The sequence below is a fragment of the Cherax quadricarinatus genome, chromosome 9 (genome assembly GCF_038502225.1).
Source record: "Cherax quadricarinatus isolate ZL_2023a chromosome 9, ASM3850222v1, whole genome shotgun sequence".
Taxonomy (NCBI): domain Eukaryota; kingdom Metazoa; phylum Arthropoda; class Malacostraca; order Decapoda; family Parastacidae; genus Cherax; species Cherax quadricarinatus.
The window spans coordinates 36,913,469-36,932,826 of record NC_091300.1 but is presented as its reverse complement, the minus strand read 5'-3'; the positions used below and the strand labels follow the sequence as shown (position 1 = coordinate 36,932,826).

At 43.7% G+C, this 19,358-nt stretch overlaps 1 protein-coding gene across 2 annotated transcripts in view; it reads left to right on the top strand.

Moving 5' to 3' along the window:
- The window catches only part of Fur2 (furin-like protease 2), a 1,176,928-nt gene that overhangs the window by 293,396 nt on the left and 864,174 nt on the right, over positions 1-19,358 (top strand). For both annotated transcript variants that reach the window (XM_070083390.1, XM_070083389.1), the window contains exon 2: positions 13,789-13,893. In XM_070083390.1, the coding sequence (XP_069939491.1) occupies positions 13,789-13,893 (105 nt within the window). The remainder of the gene's footprint in view (positions 1-13,788; positions 13,894-19,358) is intronic.

Genomic DNA, 19,358 nt, shown 5'->3' with positions numbered 1-19,358 from the left:
AGGAACACTCTGAACGTCAGTCCCAGGGGCACTGAACGTCAGTTCCAGGGACACTCTGAACGTCAGTCCCAGGGACACTGAACGTCAGTCCCAGGGACACTCTGAACGTCAGTACCAGGGACACACTGAACGTCAGTTCCAGGGACACTGAACGTCAGTCCCAGGGACACGCTGAACGTCAGTCCCAGGAACACTCTGAACGTCAGCCCCAGAGACACACTGAGCGTCAGTCCCAGGGACACACTGAACATCAGTCCCAGGAACACTCTGAACGTCAGTCCCAGGGACACAACGTCAGTCCCAGGGACACTGAACGTCAGTCCCAGGGACACTGAACGTCAGTCCCAGGGACACTGAACGTCAGTCCCAGGGACACACTGAGCGTCAGTCCCCGGGACACACTGAGCACCAGTCCCAGGAACACTCTGAACGTCAGTCCCAGGGACACACTGAGCGTCAATCCCAGGGACACTGAACGTCAGTCCCAGGGACACACTGAGCGTCAGTCCCAGGGACACACTGAGCGTCAGTCCCAGGGACACACTGAGCGTCAGTCCAGGGACACTCTGAACGTCAGTCCCAGGGATACACTGAACGTCAGTCCCAGGGACACAATGAGCGTCAGTCCCAGGGACACTGAACGTCAGTCCCAGGGACACACTGAACGTCAGTCCCAGGGACACAATGAGCGTCAGTCCCAGGGACACTCTGAACGTCAGTCCCAGGGACACACTGAGCGTCAGTCCCAGGGACACACTGAGCGTCAGTCCCAGGGACACACTGAGCGTCAGTCCCAGGGACACACTGAGCGTCAGTCCCAGGGACACAGCGTCAGTCCCAGGGACACTCTGAACGTCAGTCCCAGGGACACACTGAACGTCAGTCCCAGGGACACTCTGAACGTCAGTCCCAGGGACACTCTGAACGTCAGTCCCAGGGACACACTGAACGTCAGTCCCAGGGACACTCTGAACGTCAGTCCCAGGGACACACTGAGCGTCAGTCCCAGGGACACACTGAACGTCAGTCCCAGGGACACTGAACGTCAGTCCCAGGGACACACTGAGCGTCAGTCCCAGGGACACACTGAACGTCAGTCCCAGGGACACTCTGAACGTCAGTCCCAGGGACACACTGAGCGCCAGTCCCAGGGACACACTGAACGTCAGTCCCAGGGACACACTGAGCGTCAGTCCCAGGGACACACTGAGCGTCAGTCCCAGGGACACACTGAGCGTCAGTCCCAGGGACACACTGAGCGTCAGTCCCAGGGACACACTGAGCGTCAGTCCCAGGGACACTGAGCAGGTCGTTTTAGACATTTTGAAAACATTTATAAGTCGTACAACTCTACGGGCATCATTTGACAGTTATCACAGTAATTGTCTGAATGCAAATGTGCACACGTGCGTGCATAAGCGCACGCACGCACGCACACGCATACACGCACGCACGTGCGCACACACACACACACACACACACACACACACACACACACACACACACACACACACACACACACACACACACACACACACACACACACACACACACACACACACACAAGCAGAGGTATGATAAAGCTCACGGCTCAGGGAGAGTGACCTAGTAGCGATCAGTGAAGAGGCGGGGCCAGGAGCTCGGACTCGACCCCCGCAACCTCAACTAGGTGAGTACAACTAGGTGAGTACACACACACACACACACACACACACACACACACACACACACACACACACACACACACACACACACACACACACACACACACACACACATACACACACACACACACACACACACACACACACACACACACACACACACACACACACACACACACACACACACACACACACTCAAGGTTATCAGGAGGAGAGTGGTCGAACACCTGGAAAGGAACAAGATTATAAATGAAAACCAGCATGGGTTCATGGAAGGCAAATCTTGTATCACAAACCTCCTGGAATTTTATGACAAGGTAACAGAAGTAAGACACGAGAGAGAGGGGTGGGTAGATTGCGTTTTCCTAGACTGCAAGAAGGCCTTTGACACAGTTCCTCACAAGAGATTAGTGCAGAAGCTGGAGGATCAGGCGCGTGTAACAGGGAGGGCACTGCAATGGATCAGGGAAAATCTGACAGGGAGGCAGCAACGAGTCATGGTACGTGAAGAGGTATCACAGTGGGCACCTGTGACGAGCGGGGTCCCACAGGGGTCAGTTCTAGGACCAGTGCTATTTTTGATATATGTGAACGACATGATGGAAGGAATAGACTCTGAAGTGTCCCTATTCGCAGATGATGTGAAGTTGATGAGAAGAATTAAATCGGAGGAGGATGAGGCAGGACTGCAAAGAGACCTGGACAGGCTGGACATGTGGTCCAGTAACTGGCTTCTCGAATTCAATCCAGCCAAATGCAAAGTCATGAAGATTGGGGAGGGGCAAACAAGACCGCAGACAGAGTATAGGCTAGGTGGACAAAGACTACAGACCTCACTCAGGGAGAAAGACCTTGGGGTGACCATAACACCGAGTACATCACCGGAGGCACACATCAACCAAATAACTGCTGCAGCATACTGGCGCCTGGCAAACCTGAGAATAGCGTTCCGATACCTTAATAAGGAATCGTTCAAGACACTGTACACTGTGTATGTTAGGCCCATACTGGAGTATGCAGCACCAGTCTGGAACCCACACCTGGTCAAGCACGTCAAGAAGTTAGAGAAAGTACAAAGGTTTGCAACAAGGCTAGTCCCAGAGCTCAGGGGAATGTCGTACGAGGAAAGGTTGAGGGAGATCGGACTGTCGACACTGGAGGACAGAAGGGTCAGGGGAGACATGATAACGACATACAAGATACTGCGGGGAATAGACAAGGTGGACAGAGATAGGATGTTCCAGAGAGGGGACACAGGGACAAGGGGTCACAACTGGAAGCTGAAGACTCAGACGAGTCACAGGGACGTTAGGAAGTATTTCTTCAGTCATAGAGTTGTCAGGAAGTGGAATAGCCTAGCAAGTGAAGTAGTGGAGGCAGGAACCATACATAGTTTTAAGAAGAGGTATGATACAGCTCAGGAAGCAGAGAGAGGACCTAGTAGCGATCAGTGAAGAGGCGGGGCCAGGAGCTGAGTCTCGACCCCTGCAACCACAATTAGGTGAGTACACACACACACACACACACACCGACATCTTAATAAGGAGTCGTTCAGGACCCTGTACACCGTGTACGTTAGGCCCATATTGGAGTATGCGGCACCAGTTTGGAACCCACACCTAGCCAAGCACGTAAAGAAACTAAAGAAAGTGAAAAGGTTTGCAACAAGACTAGTCCCAGAGCTAAGAGGTATGTCCTACGAGGAGAGGTTAAGGGAAATCAACCTGACGACACTGGAGGACAGGAGAGATAGGGGGGACATGATAACGACATACAAAATACTGAGAGGAATTGACAAGGTGGACAAAGACAGGATGTTCCAGAGATTGGACACAGTAACAAGGGGACACAGTTGGAAGTTGAAGACACAGATGAATCACAGGGATGTTAGGAAGTATTTCTTCAGCCACAGAGTAGTCAGTAAGTGGAATAGTTTGGGAAGCGATGTAGTGGAGGCAGGATCCATACATAGCTTTAAGCAGAGGTATGATAAAGCTCACGGCACAGGGAGAGTGACCTAGTAGCGATCAGTGAAGAGGCGGGGCCAGGAGCTCGGACTCGACCCCCGCAACCTCAACTAGGTGAGTACACACACACACACACACACACACACACACACACACATGCAGCATATGGGCGCCTGAATGATTCCTTATTAAGATGTCGGAATGCTGTTCTGAGGTTTGCTAGGCGCCCATATGCTGCATAGCTTTAAGCAGAGGTATGATAAAGCTCACGGCTCAGGGAGAGTGACCTAGTAGCGATCAGTGAAGAGGCGGGGCCAGGAGCTCGGACTCGACCCCCGCAACCTCAACTAGGTGAGTACAACTAGGTGAGTACACACGCGCGCGCGCGCGTATGACTGTGCTCTCTATTGAAAACACTGAAAGCTTTTATACATATAATTTTTCATTTCCTTTTATATAATATTACATGTTTTTAGTATATATTAATTTTTTTCCTATAAGCCAGCGTGAGCATCTTAAATGTTGCAACCTTTTATCATAACTCACTTTTTTATTTTTTAGCTTTGTGATCTGTTTTGTTATTCTTTGGACTTTTTCTGTCTCATACAGACATAACACAGCAGCTGCATTGTATACAGTTTTTTCTGTTAATTAAGGTGCTGGAGCGTGGTCGGTGGTGTGGACTGTAAGGTAGACCGCTGGTTCCCACCCTTCCTGGGGGAAAGAAGGTTGAGCACTGTGTGGCCTTGAGTCGTTCCAGGCTGGAGTATGGCTGCGAGATATACTCGGCCAGCTCTTCTCTGCTGTGCTTGTTAAACTCTTTTCATGTATTCAGCTTTACAAAGATGTATTTCGTACTGCACTCTTCCTGTCGAGAGTCTGAGTGATCTTTCTGTGGATCTCTGTTATGAGGAGCTTGGCCTGCGCTGTCTATTTCGGATTTGGCGTTTTAGGAACCCGGTGCCTGCTGAAAGTTTTGCTGAGGCTTCCTGTCCCGTTTGGCGTTCGAATGCTAGTTCTTCTGGATTGTGGCCACGATGTGTATCTGGTCAGATAAGTTGGCTTCTTTCACTGCCCTTCTTGGACAGTGCTTGAGGTTCATCTTTGTAGGTAGTGGACGGGGATCCCTAAGTGTCTATTCCAGGTGATAACCCTGGCTAATTTCTTGGAGCATGATTCGGTATATTCTTCAAGAATAAAGGTCTTTACTAATGGGTCACAGAGCGAGAGTGGCTTTAGCTGCTTTGCTGTGATTGCTGTTGAGAACACTTATTATGCACATAGTTCTCTATGTTCACTGCGGAGCTCCGTGCTGACTTGGTTCTTGGTTCACTGTATGTTCAGATTCCTAATGTGCTCTGTCTGCCCTGGCTCATTATGCTTCTATCAACGCTGTTGACTGAAAGATCCAGGAGATGTGTGCTCGTCTCCATGCATGGCACAAGGATGTGGCGTTCTCGTGGTGCCCGGGTGATGTTGGTGACCTTGAAAACGAATGGATCGTTGCCGACACAAGGGCTGCTATAGGGAGCCCACTTTATAGTAGTCTTTTGCTTTATAGTGACTTCATGGGCAATATCCACAGATATATACTTGGAGAGGTTAAGAGAGTGGTGAAGCAATGTAAAAATAGAGCAAATGAGAGAGTGGGTGAGATGTTATCAACAAATTTTGTTGAAAATAAGAAAAAGTTTTGGAGTGAGATTAACAAGTTAAGGAAGCCTAGAGAACAAATGGATTTGTCAGTTAAAAATAGGAGAGGAGAGTTATTAAATGGAGAGTTAGAGGTATTGGGAAGATGGAGGGAATATTTTGAGGAATTGTTAAATGTTGATGAAGATAGGGAAGCTGTGATTTCGTGTATAGGGCAAGGAGGAATAACATCTTGTAGGAGTGAGGAAGAGCCAGTTGTGAGTGTGGGGAAGTTCGTGAGGCAGTAGGTAAAATGAAAGGGGGTAAGGCAGCCGGGATTGATGGGATAAAGATAGAAATGTTGAAAGCAGGTGGGGATATAGTTTTGGAGTGGTTGGTGCACTTATTTAATAAATGTATGGAAGAGGGTAAGGTACCTAGGGATTGGCAGAGAGCATGCATAGTTCCTTTGTATAAAGGCAAAGGGAACAAAAGAGAGTGCAAAAATTATAGGGGGATAAGTCTGATGAGTATACCTGGTAAAGTGTATGGTAGAGTTATTATTGAAAGAATTAAGAGTAAGACGGAGAATAGGATAGCAGATGAACAAGGAGGCTTTAGGAGAGGTAGGGGGTGTGTGGACCAGGTGTTTACAGTGAAACATATAAGTGAACAGTATTTAGATAAGGCTAAAGAGGTCTTTGTGGCATTTATGGATTTGGAAAAGGCGTATGACAGGATGGATAGGGGGGCAATGTGGCAGATGTTGCAGGTGTATGATGTAGGAGGTAGGTTACTGAAAGCAGTGAAGAGTTTTTACGAGGATAGTGAGGCTCAAGTTAGAGTATGTAGGAAAGAGGGAAATTATTTCCCAGTAAAAGTAGGCCTTAGACAAGGATGTGTGATGTCACCGTGGTTGTTTAATATATTTATAGATGGGGTTGTAAGAGAAGTAAATGCGAGGGTCTTGGCAAGAGGCGTGGAGTTAAAAGATAAAGAATCACACATAAAGTGGGAGTTGTCACAGTTGCTCTTTGCTGATGACACTGTGCTCTTGGGAGATTCTGAAGAGAAGTTGCAGAGATTGGAGGATGAATTTGGTAGGGTGTGCAAAAGAAGAAAATTAAAAGTGAATACAGGAAAGAGTAAGGTTATGAGGATAAAAAGATTAGGTGATGAAAGATTGGATATCAGATTGGAGGGAGAGAGTATGGAGGAGGTGAATGTATTCAGATATTTGGGAGTGGACGTGTCAGCGGATGGGTCTATGAAAGGTGAGGTGAATCATAGAATTGATGAGGGGAAAGGGATGAGTGGTGCACTTAGGAGTCTGTGGAGACAAAGAACTTTGTCCTTGGAGGCAAAGAGGGGAATGTATGAGAGTATAGTTTTACCAACGCTCTTATATGGGTGTGAAGCATGGGTGATGAATGTTGCAGCGAGGAGAAGGTTGGAGGCAGTGGAGATGTCATGTCTGAGGGCAATGTGTGGTGTGAATATAATGCAGAGAATTCGTAGTTTGGAAGTTAGGAGGAGGTGCGGGATTACCAAAACTGTTGTCCAGAGGGCTGAGGAAGGGTTGTTGAGGTGGTTCGGACATGTAGAGAGAATGGAGCGAAACAGAATGACTTCAAGAGTGTATCAGTCTGTAGTGGAAGGAAGGCGGGGTAGGGGTCGGCCAAGGAAAGGTTGGAAGGAGGGGATAAAGGAGGTTTTGTGTGCTAGGGGCTTGGACTTCCAGCAGGCATGCGTGAGCGTGTTTGATAGAAGTGAATGGAGACAAATGGTTTCTAATACTTGACGTGCTGTTGGAGTGTGAGCAAAGTAACATTTATGAAGGGGTTCAGGGAAACCGGCAGGCCGGACTTGAGTCCTGGAGATGGGAAGTACAGTGCCTGCACTCTGAAGGAGGGGTGTTAATGTTGCAGTTTAAAAACTGTAGTGTAAAGCACCCTTCTGGCAAGACAGTGATGGAGTGAATGATGGTGAAAGTTTTTCTTTTTCGGGCCACCCTGCCTTGGTGGGAATCGGCCAGTGTGATAATAAAAAATATATAATTGAAAAGTGGTGGGCTCGTCGGAGTGAGGGTAGGGGCTAACAGTGTGGTAACAAGTCATATGGGATTCAAAGTAAGAATAGTCACTTTAAGACTAATTTCAGGAGCCCCCTCCATCTCCCCCTACCGAGTATACCTCGTGCCATCCCGCTGACCCTGGTACATATTTCAATAGTTTGCCCGTGTCTTAGGGCTTTCTGCCTTTCGTCTTGCTTTTTATAATTACTTTTGTGCTTGTAGGGCTCTCGGGGAACTTTCAGGGGAATCTTTTAACGTAAGTAATTAATGAGGTTTTTAATTGATGGTGGTTATTCTTACTTGGTATGTTCGTAGCTTTTACTGTTTTAATTCTATCTTAGTTTTTATTGCTTGTGTATGTTTTGTATATTTTTTATTACCATGAGCTCTGAGTGACCTATACAGTGAGAGTGCTCAGAAAATAGCACACCCACTACTGTAACCACTGGTGGAGCTCCGTATATAGGTCAGTGAGGCAGCGTAGAGGCGGCAAGAACACTTTCCTTGTAATGCTTCCCATGCCACTCGTGATAGAGATGTTGTAAACGGTATTTTATGTTTGTAATGCTACAGCATTTACGTAAGGTAGAGAGTTTGATCTTGCATGATTCTTCTCTGTAGTTATGACATATTGAAATTCCAGGTCGTATTACGAGGACTTCATGTAAAATGTTAATTGAGATTCTATTTTGAAGCATTTTACAAGCCAGTATATTCAGAATAGTTCTTGGATACTTTTCCTTTAATATTGATGATATAATAGTTTGCTCCACGACTAGTGGGATGACTGTTTAGTCTTGTAAGAGTCTTCTCTCCTCGTATTATTCTATTCATTCACTAGAGTGTAGGCATTGTATTTCCCACTTCATATTCAAGTCAGTCTCACCAATTTACCCTGTTCATTTTAAACATATTACCAAGCTAACATTCCAGCTGTTCATAAAATCCTGTGTGTAAATTCACTCTGATCTAACACTCTCACATGCCTGTTGAATGTTCATAATCTGCCTCTCAGTACCTCCTCCCCTTCCTTCCAACCCTTCCTCGAACTCCACACTACCTTCCATCTACACTAGATTTATACCCATCTTAATCGACGTATCTTTCCCCGTTCTTTCTACGAGACCAAATTATCTTGACCACCTCTTCTGCTCAGTGAATTACACCATAACACCCTGGCATCTTTAAGTGGTTGCCTGAACTTTTTTTTTTTTTTTGCCTTATTTTCCCCTCCAACTTATTGTTTTCTCTTTCTCTCATAACTCTACAAGACTTCATCCGATTGCCTTCAAATTTTCTGTGCTTGTGTACATTTATGAGTACCAGATTTTTTAAACAACTGGCATATGCGCATGACGTAGGAGCGAAGTTGTTGGACCCATTCCCAGGATCCTGGAATGGCTCCAGTAACTTCCAACGTTCTCAACGGCGTAGCCTCACACTTGAAGAAAAAGTTCCTAGTAATTCGATGATGGAGGAGAATGAAATTCAAGTGTGTAGGTGCACATCTGCCAGTCAGCTACGGGAAACATGTCTTGGCTCGAGGCCGTGACGTTGCACATTTTGTTGTGTACTGTGCAGGAACTGCAGAATGTCTCTTCTCGTCAGAAATGTTCAGTGTTTGACTTATAGGGTTATTCTAGTTTAAGTCTTCATAATATTCGTTACTGTGCACATAACATCTTTGTGTTCTCAAGTCCATTGTAAAAATAAGTACGTTATACACTCGAAGTTTTATAAAGTTTAGTTATTTACATTCAAACTTAAATCTTAGTCGCTGATAAATCATACTTAGAGAAAAGTTTGAATTGATTTTTTCCTGTGTTATTTCCGGTTTTCCCTTTTTTATGGGAAAACTGGGAAAAATTGAAATACTGGTTTTCATGAGATAATTTCTGAGTGCTTTATCTGAATGGCTTCACCCTCTATTGCTGGCAAGTTGACATTGAAAATTCTGAGTGCCTACAAACTTAATGTGCTGGTATATATTAGGATAATGGTCTCTGAGATAACGAAAGAATAACTCTTCAGTTTGGCTTCAAAACTTGGGCTGCATATGTCCTGATTAGCCATTTTTATTGAAGAAATCGGGATTCTAGTGGGATAACTTGTGAATACCAAAATCTGATTTGCTTCAGATTTTCAGTGGTAATATTTAATTGCGTTATAAATTTATGCTGCGCTCTGCCTAATCTTTTAGCGTTCACTAACGTACAGAGGGCTGGGGTTGTGCAATACGGGGATGCCTTTCTCGGGTCACGCAGCGACTGAAATTACACATGAGAAAAATATTTACCTTCTTTACACCTCCAGAAAAAAAACTTTCTAATTTTGTATTTAGTCAAAAATAAAAGTTTTTGATACCGTACATTATAAATGTTACTTGTTGATGTAGACAAGTGTGGAAAGGTTTAGACCGTCAAACAAGAGTGCATGCAGTTAAAACGATTACACAAAATCATTTTTCTTACCTTAAATTCTGGTTGCTGATGCGCGTTGGTCTTTGCGTCAGTGGAGAGAGTTGCTGTGGCCCTATTGGTCTGAAGTGGATGACTGTGGCCCTATTGGTTTGAGGTGGATGACTGTGTTCGTGGGCTGAGATGGATGATTGTAGTTCGTGAGCTGAAGTGATGACTGTGGTTCAGGAGAGAGTCGATGCAAAGTTGCTGCTGGAGTCCTCGGGTGTTATGTTAGGCGTCTCTGCTATTTTACCCTGCTGTACTTTATATTGCTGACGATAGAGCATTATCATCATTATCATCTGCTTTAGACCTCCCTTCACAACAGTGATTCTGTGTGTGTGTCAGGGTCTGTCAGTAAAAATGCGGTTTTACCACTACCATGTAGCGTCTCCTTCGTGTCTTGCAGTGTTAACTGTTTAGCTTCAGGTTCTTCCTCATCCTCTTCTGCCTCCCTTAACACAAAGGACTAAGCTAGACTGCCTTCCTCTACAACAACGAAAGCTCCCTCGGCGCAGAAGGAAAGTTTCTGAGCGGGAACCTGCCCGATTTTTTTTTTTTTTTTTTTCAAAACTTTGAGACGAACGTTCAGTCAACCTCCAGGTATATGCTCAAGACCTGCTCCCTGCGGGAAGCAGGAGAAGCAATTTGTGTGTTCATGATTAAATTTAAAGATGGTATGTACTTCGGTGTTAGTGTTGTACAGTCATTATATTCAGTTGGAGTTATAAAATATCGAGGTTGGGTGTTTGATCCATAAGTATTGCTTCCAATGTCGTCGTTGTGTATGGATCTTCCATTTTAAGTGTTCTCTTTATGCCTTCCCATTTTATTATATGATAAGATTTCACATGTTGGATGATAGCAGAGTTGTTCGTTTATGTCCTGTTAATCTATTTAAGAGGCGACGACTCTTACCAACGTAAATAAGTCAAAACTGTTGCATAGTAATTGGTAAATCGGAATTCGTGTTGACCGGTCTCTTGAAGCAATAAATTAAGTAATTAGGTTAGGTCACTTCTTTGATGACCTTGTTGGCAACTTGTTCTCGGATATATACACGTGTGTGTGTGTGTGTGTGTGTGTGTGTGTGTGTGTGTGTGTGTGTGTGCGCGCGCGCACACCCAAAGGTGTAAAGAGCTCAATACTAAGTGCACTAGGGAATGAAAATATAGAAGGCAAAGGACCCAGGAGAATAAGGACAGTGGTCGAAGAGCCAGAAATGAATATGTACAGGGAAGGGAGGCCCAACGACAATATGAAAATGACGCAGCGAAAGCCAAGTCTGACCCGAAGCTGTTGTAGTCATATCAATAGGAAAATAACAGTCAAGGACTAAGTAATCAGGCTGAGTAGGGAAGGTGAAGAGATCACAAGAAGCGAAAAGACCTGTGGTCACAGAACAATATTCCAGAGGCAAAAGCACAAGTGATTTGAATAGTACCGTTATTGTCGTTATTTCTCTTGTTTTGAAAATGTTCATTATCCACTCTGTCATTTTGATGCTTAGGCTTCTTTTGCTATTTTGTGTTATTTAAATGACATGTCTGGCATTATTATTTCTAAGTTATCTTGTTGGATTCTGTGTTCGGAGGAGGAGGAGATTTTGGTATTTATTTTAGTATCGTCCGCAAAGGATGATACGAATCTGCGGCGTTTGTGTTAATCTGTGTTTGTTATGAGGATGAGAACACACACAAGGAGATACATATGCAAAACCTGGAGCCACATGGGGGTCCCAAAACATGGGGAGCCAAGATGATGGATGCAGTACTAGAAAGCCTCATGCATCAACATGTTAGGGACACTACCGGAGAGAGAGAGATGAGGATGAACCAGCAAGACTAGATCTCGTATTCACCCTGAGTAGCTCAGACATCGAGGACATCACGTCTGAAAGGCCCCTCGGAGCTAGTGATCACGTGGTTTTGAGCTTTGAATACATTAGAGTTACAAGTGGAGAGGGTAACAGGAGTAGGATAGAAAAGGCCAAACTACAAAAGGGGGGAACTACACAAGCATGATGAACTTTCTGCAGGAGGTTCAGTGGGAAAGAGAATTGGTAGGAAAATCAGTAAATGAAATGATGGATAATGTGACAACAAAATGCAAGAGGCAGAGGAAAGGTTTGTTCCCGAAGGCAACAGAAATAACGCGAAGACCAGAACGAGCCCTTGGTTTACTCAGAGGTATAGGGAGGCAAAAACTAAGTGTGCTAGAGAATGGAAAAAGTACAGAAAACAAAAGACCCAGGAAAATAAAGAGATTAGTCGGAGAGCCAGAAACGAGTATGAACAGATAAGGAGGGAGGCCCAGCGACAGTACTAAAAGACATAGCATCGAAAGTCAAGTCTTGCCCAAAGCTGTTGTGTAGCCACATCAGGAGGAAGACATCAGGAGGTAATCAGGCTGAGGAAAGAGGGTGGGGAACCCACAAGAAAAAACCAACTGGGCAATTACCTGAGGTATGGAAAATGGCAAATGTATTTCCCTTTTTAAAGAAAGAAGACAGACACAGGGCACAAAATTACAGACCAGTGTCACTCTCATGTATAGTATGCAGAGTCATTGAGAAGATTATCAGGAGGAGAGTGGTGCAGCACCTAGAATGGAACAAGTTTATAAACGACAACCAGCACGGATTCAGGGAAGGAAAATCCTGTGTCACAAACCTACTGGAGTTTTATAACAAGGTAACAGAAGACACGAGTAAGAGGGGTGGGTAGATTGCATTTTCTTGGACTGCAATTGGACTGCAAGAAGGCCTTCGACACAGTTCCTCAAAAGAGATTAGTACAGAAGCTAGAGGAACAGGCGCGTATAACAGAAAGGGCACTCTAGTGGATCAGAGAATACCTGACAGGGAGGCAACAACGAGTCATGGTACGTGACGAGGTGTCAGAGTGGGCGCCTGTGACGAGCGGGGTGCCACAGGGGTCAGTCCTAGGACCAGTGCTATTTTTCATGTATGTGAATGACATGACGAAAGGGATAGACTCAGAAGTGTCTCTGTTTGCAGATGATGTGAAGTTGATGAGGGGAATTAAATCGGATGAGGATAAGGCAGGGCTACAAATAGACTTGGACAGGCTGGAAGACTGGTCCAGCAACTGGCTCCTCGAATTTAACCCTGCGAAATTCAAAGTAATGAAGACCGGGGAAGGGCAAAGAAGACCGCAGGCAGAGTATAGACTAGTTAGCCAAAGACTGCAAACCTCACTCAAGGACAAGGATGTTGGGGTGAGTGTAATACCGAGCACATCTGAGGCGCACATCAACCAGATAAATGCTGCAGCATATGGGCGTTTGGCGAACCTGAGAATAACGTTCCGATAAGGAGTCGTTCAAGACTCTGTACACCGCGTACATCAGGCCCATACTGGAGTATGCAGGACCAGTTTGGAACCCACACCTGGTCAAGCACGTCAAGAAATTAGAGAAAGTGCAAAGGTTTGCAACAAGGCTGGTTCCAGAACTAAGGGGAATGACATACGACGAAAGGTTAAGGGAAATCGGCCTGACGACACTGGAGGACAGGAGGGTTAGGGGAAACATGATAACGACATACAAAATACTGCGAGGAATTGACAAGGTGGACAGAGACAGGATGTTCCAGAGATGGAACACAGAAACAAGGGGTCACCATTGGTACTTGAAGACTCAAATGAGTCAAAGGGATGTTATGAAGTATTTCTTTAATCAAGTGGAATAGTCTGGCAAGTGACGTAGTGGAGACAGGAACCATACATAGTTTTAAGAAGAGGTTTGATAAAGCTCATGGAGCAGGGAGACAGAGGACCTAGTAGCGATCATTGAAGAAGCGGGGCCAGAAGCGATGACTCGACCCTGCAACCACAAATAGGCGAGTACAAATGGGTGAGTACACACACTGCCATCGATATGCTAACAGATAATTGTTTTCATAAGTTTTTTCCTCTTTCTGTACTTTATTGTTCTCGTGTATTGTTTACTAACACACGTGTGATTTTCAGATCGGGGCGCTGGACAGTTACTACTTGTTTGAACACCAGCACGTGCACAAGCGATCCTTGGATCCTGCCCACACCCACCACCACTCTCTCCACAGTGATCCCAGGGTGAGTACTGTTTGCTTTATGATCCATATGACTAGGGTCTACACGACACAGGTCTACACATGAGTATGCTGCCACACTAGGTCTACACATGAATAACAAAAAAAGGCACAATACCGTGACTGGACTGTATCTACACATGAATATACTGTAACATCAGGTCTACACATGAGTATGCTGTAACATCAGGTCTACACATGAATATGCTGTAATATCAGGTATACACATGAGTATGCTGTCACACTAGGTCTACACATGAGTATGACAACCTCAAATCTACGACTTCAAGGGTGATGGACTGATTACATCGTCTTCACATCTCTACTGCTCCTGCCTACTTTCTGTACTCGACTGAAGAAGCCTACTGTGTAGGCGAAACGTTTCGGAATAAAGTTGCCTAATGTTGCCTATGTGTCTTATCTACCAACCTGTCGGTATTGTATACCATTTGATAATCACATGAGTATACTGTAACATCAGGTCTACACATGAGTATGCTGTCACATCAGGTCTACACATGAGTATACTGTAACATCAGGTCTACACATGAGTATACTGTCACACTAGGTCTACACATGAGTATGCTGTAACATCAGATCTGTACATGAGTATACTGTCACAGGTCTACCCATGAGTATACTGTCACAGGTCTACCCATAAGTATACTGTCACATCAGGTCTACCCATGAGTATGCTGTCACATCAGGTCTACCCATGAGTATACTGTCACATCAGGTCTACCCATGAGTATACTGTAACATCAGGTCTACACATGAGTATGCTGTCACATCAGGTCTTCCCATGAGTATACTGTCACATCAGGTCTTCCCATGAGTATACTGTAACATCAGGTCTACACATGAGTATGCTGTCACATCAGGTCTTCCCATGAGTATGCTGTCATATCAGGTCTTCCCATGAGTATATTGTCACATCAGGTCTTACCATGAATATACTGTCACATCAGGTCTTCCCATGAGTATGCTGTCACATCAGGTCTTCCCATGAGTATACTGTCACATCAGGTCTTCCCATGAGTATGCTGTCACATCAGGTCTACACATGAGTATACTGTAACATCAGGTCTACCCATGAGTATACTGTCACATCAGGTCTTCCCATGAGTATACTGTCACATCAGGTCTTCCCATGAGTATACTGTCACATCAGGTCTACCCATGAGTATGCTGTCACATCAGGTCTACACATGAGTATACTGTCACATCAGGTCTACCCATGAGTATACTGTCACATCAGGTCTACACATGAGTATACTGTAACATCAGGTCTACACATGAGTATACTGTAACATCAGGTCTACCCATGAGTATACTGTCACATCAGGTCTACCCATGAGTATACTGTCACATCAGGTCTACACATGAGTATACTGTCACATCAGGTCTACACATGAGTATACTGTCACATCAGGTCTACCCATGAGTATACTGTCACATCAGGTCTACACATGAGTATACTGTCACATCAGGTCTACACATGAGTATACTGTCACATCAGGTCTACCCATGAGTATACTGTCACATCAGGTCTACCCATGAGTATACTGTCACATCAGGTCTACCCATGAGTATACTGTAACATCAGGTCTACCCATGAATATGCTGCCACACTATAGGTTTAACTCCATGGATGTGAACCGCCTCAAAAACTATTTCTGGAAGGCTGATGGACTGATTACATAATCTTCATTTCACTACTACACCTGCTGCCTCTGTATTTGAGTGAAGAAGCCTACAATGTAGGCGAAACGTTTCAACAATAACGATAACTAACTTTTTCACGTGTCTTACTCTGTAACTTCATTGTTGATGGGACAATACTAGGAATTGTTGCCGATACCGATAGTCGGTTTTAGGCCATTACCAAGATTCAGTTTTAAGCCGAAAACGATGCTGAGTTTTAGGCTGATACCGATGCATTTTTAAGCCGATATCGACGCTCAGTTTTAGACCGATGTCACTTCTCAGTTTTAGGCCGATGCCGACACTTGGAAAATTATCCGAAATCCACCAATAACGATACTTTGGCACACCTTTATAATCTTCAGCTTGCTTCAGAACCCAGGCTGATACCTCCTTTACACATACTAAAAAAAATCATTGTTCTTTAAACCTAACTTGATGTGTGGTTATTTCATTGAGTTCTGTTTCGTGAATGTGTTTTGATTTAATGCAGGAAATTTTCTTTCGTGAACACACTTAAATTCTCGTTAATATATCTTCAATTTTATCTTAAACACATAATTTAGATTTGACTAAGTTAAAAAGTAACGTGGTAGACAGCAAAAGTCCTATCATACGAGTGTGAAACGGAAGCTTGTTGAATGTTTTGCACTCTGGCAGGATTGTTGGTCATTCTTTTCTGTCTCGTGGACAAATATGATGACAAGTACATCTTAAAAACTTTTACTTACATTCAGTAAACACTTTACTTTCTTCTGTGTTTCTTAATTATTACTATTTATCTAATTTCAATCTCTCTTTTATGACGCCTTGACAGCGCAGCTCAGGGACGATGATCCCCTCTGCTGTTAAGAAATGCAACATATGTAGGCTATGCTCCAACATACAGTAATCTACTGTTCCTGTATCCCAGAGTTTCTTTCTTAACCTTTGTTGCATTCCTAGTTTGTTACTGGGAAGTTTGTGACTCATGACATGCTATGTATTGATTTAAGAAGTGTTATTCTTGTCCTTGGTCTTGCCACGTCTTTCTAAACTATTCTCTTTTAGTTTTGTCTGTTTCTCGATTTTGCAGTAAATGTTTAAAGCCATTGTTATGAATATTACAACATTTCCTTCATTCACATATTCTGCTTCTTAATATTTAATACGTAGTGATTTTTATCTTTTTTTCTTTTTTAGCCTAGTTCGTCTTGCTTATATTTTCTTTTCGTCGTCGAAATCTCATCTTATTACCTGTAGACTACCTGAAGATGGTTCCCAGGTTTATTCCTCCACTTCAGTTGGGTCTCAGACTAGGGCTTCTCACTGAAGACTTTTATCTTTCAGGCTGTTTGTTGCTAGCCAAATAATATTTTCCAATATGGTCCACCTTTTACAAAGTAAATAAAATAAATTTCCCATCTTGAGCTGTCTTTAATTAAGGAAAAGATTCTTCAGATATAAAACATTTAAATTAGATGGGTTCTTCCTCTGTGTTAATATATAGGGGACCAGTAACCGCTTATAATAAAGAAATGATTCAAGGAAAATTATTTAAATTTCTGCTTGAAATTGTTTGAATATTCTTCTACTCCAACCACCCCATCTTCTGTAAATAGACCGCCATTGATACCTTCTGCTTTTACTCAGAGAATTTTCCTTCCTATCTGTTGCTGCCTAGCAACATTGTATAGCTCCTGACGATGCACGAGAGTGCGAAAGATCAAAAGATTTCCATCCCTATGTAATGTAGCTTGTGATATATATAGAAAGATCGCACTCAGCAGGCCTCGATACTGCTACTGGGGGCGGTCAAGATTCCCAGGCAGTGCTCTTATCCACTCAGCCACGAATGCCACATAAGTTGGGCAGCCTGATTCACAAGCCATGTTTCTTTCCCAGCCCGGAACGTCAGTGAGCCTCAAGCATGAATTCAATCTATTTCAATCTCCTCCTGTATGTTCTGACCTCTCAAGCGATCTTTATGTCAGTAAGGATAGGTAAGTTTCCTAAGGTTCTTTTGGTACAAAATCATAAACGAAAACTATATCTTTAAATGTATAAGAGAATTTTTTTAGAAAGGACTTAATTTTAAATGCTACAACACTCTCACTGGTGTTGGTACCTGAACATGCTGCTACAACACTTTCTGGTGTTGGTACCTTAACATGTTGCTACAACACTCTCACTGGTGTTGGTACCTTAACATGTTGCTACAACACTCTCATTGGTGTTGGTACCTTAACATGTTGCTACAACACTCTCGCTGGTGTTGGTACCTGAACATGCTGCTACAACACTTGCTGGTGTTGGTACCTTAACATGTTGCTACAACACTCTCACTGGTGTTGGTACCTTAACATGTTGCTACAACACTCTCATTGGTGTTGGTACCTTAACATGTTGCTACAACACTCTCACTGGTGTTGATACCTTAGCTTGTTGCTACAACACTCTCACTGGTGTTGGTACCTGAACATGCTGCTACAACACTTGCTGGTGTTGGTACCTTAACATGTTATTACAACACTCACTGGTGTTGGTACCTTAACATGTAGGTACATACAACATCGTCTTCGAGGTCTTCCACCTCACCTTCGACAGTATTTAAGACTCCGTTCTCATTTTTCAGCTTCACATTGTTCCAGACAATGACGCTGAACTCTTCTCCAGGTTGAGCGACTGATTATCTGAAACTGCTTCTCCAAGGTTGATGATGGACTGATTACATTATCTTTATCTCGCCACTACTACTGCCTAAAATTTATTCTCCTCTGTATTTGACTGAAAGACTGTGCATCGTAGGTGAAACATTTCAACAATAAGGATACCCAAGTGTTGCACATGCGTATTATTTATCAACTTGTCGTTATTATATACCATTTACAACATGTTATTTTTTAGTATAGCGTTCTATATCCTTGGTAAATTTATTAATTAATTTCTAATCTTCTTTATCTGTGTCCATGATATAATTGCCTTTAAACATTTAATATTGTTTCAGCATTACTGTTGCTGCTATTACTACTACCACTGTTGCTTGTACAGCTGTTACCACCACTACTACTGCAGCTATTATTGCTATTACTACTGCTATTAATACTAATAATTCTACATGCTATTATCAGTTTATTTCAAGAGCTATGTTTATCCTAGTTAATTTCCTCGTTAATACCATCTTAATACCATCTTTTTCTGACTGTGATTTTTTCCTACCAACACAACTTGTCTTCTAGTTTTGTTTTATGCTTCTCTACACTTTTCGTTTTCAAATCATTTTTTGTGTGCTCGCCTGGTTGTAGTTGCATGGGTCGAGTCTCAGCTCCTGGCCCTATAATTACATAAAAGCTGTTTCAGTAATTCCCTGCTTTGTGTGCCCCGTCTTTCCTGTCCTTAAAACTGTGTATGGAGTGTATCCACCAACACCTCGTCTAGGCCACTTTACTTCCTGAGTATTTTGCTGACGTCTTTGTGAATCATTTATATTTTTACACAAAAAACCTCACATAGGAGAAAGAAACTTTATGATGATCGAAACGTCGTCATAAAGTTTCTTCCTCATATTTGCTAGTTATTTGTGTATTTTTCCAGTAACTGTATTGTGTCTTTGTTTTCTTCATTTATGTTTTTAATTTACATGTATTCCCTTTATTGTTGTCTTCCATCATCCCATGTTATCCTTCCCTCTTCCTCTCTCCTGCGTCCTGGTGGAAGCACCTGCTCAACTTCTCTAACTCTCCTCTCTTCTCTTCTGCGCCCCGAGGCTACTCCCACTCACGATAT